Source organism: Cydia fagiglandana, chromosome 12, assembly GCF_963556715.1.
Source record: "Cydia fagiglandana chromosome 12, ilCydFagi1.1, whole genome shotgun sequence".
NCBI classification, from domain to species: domain Eukaryota; kingdom Metazoa; phylum Arthropoda; class Insecta; order Lepidoptera; family Tortricidae; genus Cydia; species Cydia fagiglandana.
Window position 1 is genome coordinate 4570742 of NC_085943.1, and position 5477 is coordinate 4576218.

Genomic DNA, 5477 nt, shown 5'->3' on the forward strand with positions numbered 1-5477 from the left:
GGCGCTGATATACATTAACATTCTATACCAACTGAACTGACATACATCTGAAACCTTATTCCAAATCAGACACTTATGTCATGGTAGGTCGTCGATTAATTTATTTATTTATTTATTAACAGTTTATTTTTACATGCATTTCTATGTAGCTGTCACGTAAAATATTTGTAGACTTTTTTGGAAGCTTATCATAATAAAAATATTGTAAAACATATTTCTTCAATTATTTTTTAAATTAAGTCACAATAAATAGAGAAGAAACTGTCGTGTCGTAGGAACGATCATTCGACGCGAGAGGCCTATGTAGTACATAATAAATGCGACAGGAATTGTTAAGGCCAAGATTGATAATATTCTAGCGTCTAACGTATATTTAAGTCACGCCTGTTCCATTTAAAATATTTAAATCTACAAATTTATATTCATTTTCAACAGTTAAAAGTTGTTATCCATTTTCATTTACAATGTCCACGTCATTTTGCTCATCCACAACCGTTATTTGCTGTCCATTTTCATTTGCAGTATTCACATCATTATATTCATTATCAACAGCAATATTTTGTACATTTTCATTAACAATGTCCACATATTTTTTGTTATTTTCAACAATATTGTTTTGTCCAATTATATTTTCCATGATTACATTATTTTGTTCATTTTCAATCTGGATATGCTGACCATTTTCATTTACAATATCCACATCATTTTGTTCATTTTCAACTTTAACTTGCTGTCCATTTTCGTTAACAATATTTACATGTCCATTTTCTGTTTTATTGTCATCATCATCAATTTCTTCTTTTACTACTATTTTTATTATTTTGGCTTTATCGTCACAGTTTGTTGCACTGATACCCATATCACTATTACTACGTTTCTTTATAAGGACCCGTTTCTTCTTAACCCCTTTACATTTCGCTTTGAACATTTTTTCTAAAGTAAGAACACTATATCTATCTATAGTCCAGTCAACTACTGAAGATTCTGCCTTTTTCATAGGATTCTCATCCTCCGAATATGTTGGTATGTCTATTCCAAGTATGTTCATAACTTTCTCTAAAACATCGTCGACATAATAATTTATTACAAGGTCAGCTTTGTTGTCCTAAAAAAGTCAAATGGTAACATTAATTATTATGTACTAAATAACAAAAAGATGGTATTAAATAAATTGGTGAAGTTATTGCTTACATGTTTTGTGGGTTGCAAGTTGCAGATGACTAGTTTTCCTCCATATTTAACTGTTTCTAAGGGTAGGTTTCCACTTGGAATGATTTGTAAAGTAGTTCCTAGGCATATACTGAGGTCTGCAATACTGAAAAAATAGAACTTATTTTATTTACAACATCTATTATACAGGGTGATCAATCTAAATGGGTCAGTATGGAGAAGTCAGAAACTATAAGAGATAGCGAAATCTGTTCTTAGGAACCATGGCTCCGATTTTAGATTTAATAATAATGGCATTCAAATTTTTTTTAAATCTATCATACATAACCGGGATTCGAACATGGTCAATATTCTTGTTGTTTGTTTGTATGGAAACTTTTAAACGATGCGTGATAGGTGGGGGGTGCTCGACCAAATATCATAGAGGGCCCCGAGACAAAACAAAGTACATAAAAAAAATCAAAATGGCCGACTTTTTTTTTATTTTTTCAAGTTGGTCCGAGCGCGCTGAGAATTGGCATGCGGCGAGCCTGAAGGCCCAAGATTACAACGTCAAAAAAATATTTTTGGAAAAATCGAAAATGGCGGCGGACACGGGCAAAGACAAATTTCCAAGTAGGTTAAGCGAGCCTGAAGGGCGAGCTTTAGGCCGGGAGGCCGAAGGCCGGCCCCGGTGGAGGGCCGAAGACCCGAAGCCTCCACCCCGACGCCCAAAAAGCGACTCCCAATAGGAAAAGTGTTGGGTCGTGTTTAAGCTCCAACTTCCCCCTCTCGTGTGACGCTTCGGGCCTTCGGCCCTACGCAGAGCTCGGCCTTCGGCATTCGCAAGCCTCGACGCTTCGCCGTGGGGGATTCGGCCTGCCGGCTTCGGTCATCAATACAGTTGACTTGGTAGAACGCTTGGAAGCACCGAATTCACGCAGTTCGGCCTTCGGCCTCGCGTTTTGAGAGTAGGGGTGGAGGCTCAGGGCATTCGGCCTTCCACCGGGGTCGGCCTTCGGCCTCCCGGCATGAAGCTCGCCCTTCGGGCTCGCTTAACCTACTTGAAAATTTTACTTTGCCCGTGTCCGCCATTTTGAATTTTTCCAAAAATATTTTTTTGTCATTGTAATCTTGGGCCCCCAGGCTCGCCTTGCCCGACTTGAAAAACCAACCAACTTAAAAAAAATTAAAAAAAAAGTCGGCCATTTTGATTTTTTTTAATGTACTTTGTTTTGTCTCGGGGCCCTCTATGATATTTGGTCGAGCACCTTCCACCTATCACGCATCGTTTAAAAGTTGCCATACAAACAAACAACAAGAATATTGACCATGTTCGAATCCCGGTTATGTATGATAGATTTAAAAAAAAAATTTAATGCCATTATTATTAAATCTAAAATCGAAGCCATGGTTCCTAAGAACAGATTTTGCTATCTCTCATAGTTTCTGACTTCTCCATACTGACCCATTTGGATTGATCACCCTGTATAAGGCCTTGTTGTTTAAAAATTTTAAAATCAAATTTTAAATTAATAAAATGTTTCATAAAAATACATGTCAACATGAGAGCAGATGAGAGTTACATACTCTTTGCATAAGTGAGAATGGAAAGTATGGGATTTTAGTATCCAGAGAAAAACTTATCACAGCCGAGTCTTAAAGTATATCCAAGATAATTTATTCATTGAGCAATAATATTCTTTGCTCCTTAAATATTTAAATAACCTACTCTGGGAGAGTAAAACAATTCTAATCCCAACTACATTATAGAGAGGGAATATATTATTAGTACAAAATATTTTTCTTAGACCAATGATTAATTTGTTAAATTGTTTTGGCATATCTTAAATAAAGTATCCTCACCTAGAGTGCCACTCTGCCATGAGCAAATCATTCTCCGGCAAGCTATGCTCCCAGTCCAAAACACCATCATAGAGTCGCCCGCGGCAGGGCCTGCCACATACGTGCGCCGCAGCACATGGCACGCCACTGCACTTCTTGCCCACTGTCTCCACTGGAGCACTCCGGACAAATTGCCTGCCAAAAAGTAGCATGGGGATATGTTATTGATTTTGTTATTATTTACATTAATTAATGTTGTACTAGAAATAATATATCATTATATATTTAAATTAATTAGATTCTTGAGTAGAGAACAAGCGCTGGTGGCCTAGCGGTAAGAGCGTGCGACTTTCAATCTGGAGGTCGCGGGTACAAACCCCGGCTTGTAGCAATGAGTTTTTCGGAATTTATGTACGAAATATCATTTGATATTTGCCAGTCGCTTTTCGGTGAAGGAAAACATCGTGAGGAAACCGGACTAATCCCAATAAGGCCTAGTTTCCCCTCTGGGTTGGAAGGTCAGATGGCAGTCGCTTTCGTAAAAACTAGTGCCTACGTCAAATCATGGGATTAATTGTCAAGCGGACCCCAGGCTCCCATGAGCCGTGGCAAAATGCCGGGATAACGCCAGGAAGACGAAGAAGATTCTTGAGTAGGGAGATGCAGTTTATGGAAGGATTAACACTTTGAAGACCATAACAGAAATTGAGAATCAGCTCTGTTCTAGCATTTCTATAAATACTAAAGCGCAATAAATGCAATCTTAACACATTCACTGCCCCCAACGCACATGTGCATTCACCGTCATACAAGTTTGTTCCTAGGCCACGCCCCCTGGCAGTGAATGTGTTAAAGGAGAAGTACTAAGATATACGTAAAAGCAACTGCCTGTTAACTTTAGAACTTCTAACAATTTGACTGTTAGAAGTTCTAAAGTTGTTCAAATATAAGTAAATAAATACACAAACAAACTTATGCCTGGTTGCATTAATTAACAAACACATTCCCATGTAGGATGGAAAGGTATTCCGTTGGTAGCGCTGACTTCAAATGCAAGCCATATATTTGACTGTTAGAAGTTTTAAAGTTGTTGAAATATAAAAAAAAAACAAATATAAGTAAATACACAAACAAACCTTTTGCATAAGTTGCATTCATCAACAAACATGTTCCCGTGCAGCTCGGAGAGGTAATCCCGCGGCAGCCCTGACTTCAAATGCAACCCATCTATGTTTTGGCTCACTATGTAATGTACTTTATCACACTCTACAAGTTTCTTTAGGATAAGATGGGTTTTTGTAGGCTTTGCATCAGCAAAAGAGACATTGATAGAGGGCTTTTTGCCTTTTTTCTCTAGAGTCCATACACCATTTGGTCCTCTGAAAGAGAAAAAGCTGAATTAGAAAGTAACACTCATTATCTACTGTCACCTTCAAAGTAATGGACTAGCATAGTAAATTTATTCTAATTGCAATCAAACAAGGTATTAATCCACCCAGATGGGAGAACTATATTAAAAAGATTGCATGAAAAAGAAGACGAGCAGGAAATCGGGCTGCGTGGAGGAAAGTTGGAGAGCCGAACGCCCAACAGTGAGTGCATATTTGCTGAAGAAGAATAGAGAAGATTTGCATTCAAACATTTTGTTTTCATCAAACAACATTTGTTTTCTTTGTTGCAATTTTATTATGGTGCAAAGTAAAGCAGTGTCATGTGTATAATGAACTATATATATACACTAAATTTTGGACCAAGATAAATGACCTCACCTGAAGTCCGGTATACCAGCTGAAGTGCTAATCCCAGCGCCAGTGTGAACAACCACATGCTTACTTTGATCTATGAGTTGAGCCAATAGATCACATTTCTTGTTGAATGTATCGATTGAATCAAATTTCTAGAATCATAAACAATTATATGACATTAAAAATTATGAAATAATTCAAAAATAAAAGGACAACATAGAATGTAATGTTTACCTCAGGAATTCCTAGGACACCTTTGTGTTCATAGGGTGATAAGCCCTCAGCATAATTACAAGACATGTTGAATTAAGGTTTACACTTAAATCAAAGCATATTTCATTTCATTATTTTAGTAATGAATATGAAATCTACTAATTAAACTATTAACTATCGCTTCAACGCCAAACACAAGCGAACCAACAAAGATTTTGTGTTTGACACATTGACATATGTTAAGGTGCGTTCATAAACATGGCATATCAAGATGTGCTTGCACACCTTGCACACGCAAGCTACATGCGCAAGTACAAGTACTTAAAGTTAACGAAGGAGATAGGGATTGAATGTAAAATAAAATTTTGGGAGAATGATTTTATTTTATACAGTATGATTTGTCTGCTTACGCAACTTACCTCAATTTGCGCAAGTTACTTGTTGCGTGCGCACAATCATTTATTTCGTACTTCGAATTGAAACCATGTTGTACATACCTAGAACTGTCAATGTCACTGTCAATGT

The 5477-nt window shown here is 37.1% G+C and overlaps 1 protein-coding gene across 1 annotated transcript; it reads right to left on the reverse strand.

Annotated features, from left to right (window-relative positions):
* Positions 1-316: 316 nt before the first annotated feature.
* Positions 317-5168, reverse strand: LOC134669449 (NAD-dependent protein deacetylase Sirt6). Its single transcript, XM_063527023.1, has 6 exons — positions 4974-5168; positions 4764-4891; positions 4131-4373; positions 3016-3189; positions 1192-1315; positions 317-1105 (listed from the first exon to the last, which is right to left on the reverse strand). The coding sequence occupies exons 1-6, from the start codon at positions 5037-5039 to the stop codon at positions 446-448; spliced, it is 1395 nt and encodes a 464-aa protein (XP_063383093.1). The 5' UTR covers positions 5040-5168; the 3' UTR covers positions 317-445.
* Positions 5169-5477: the final 309 nt, after the last annotated feature.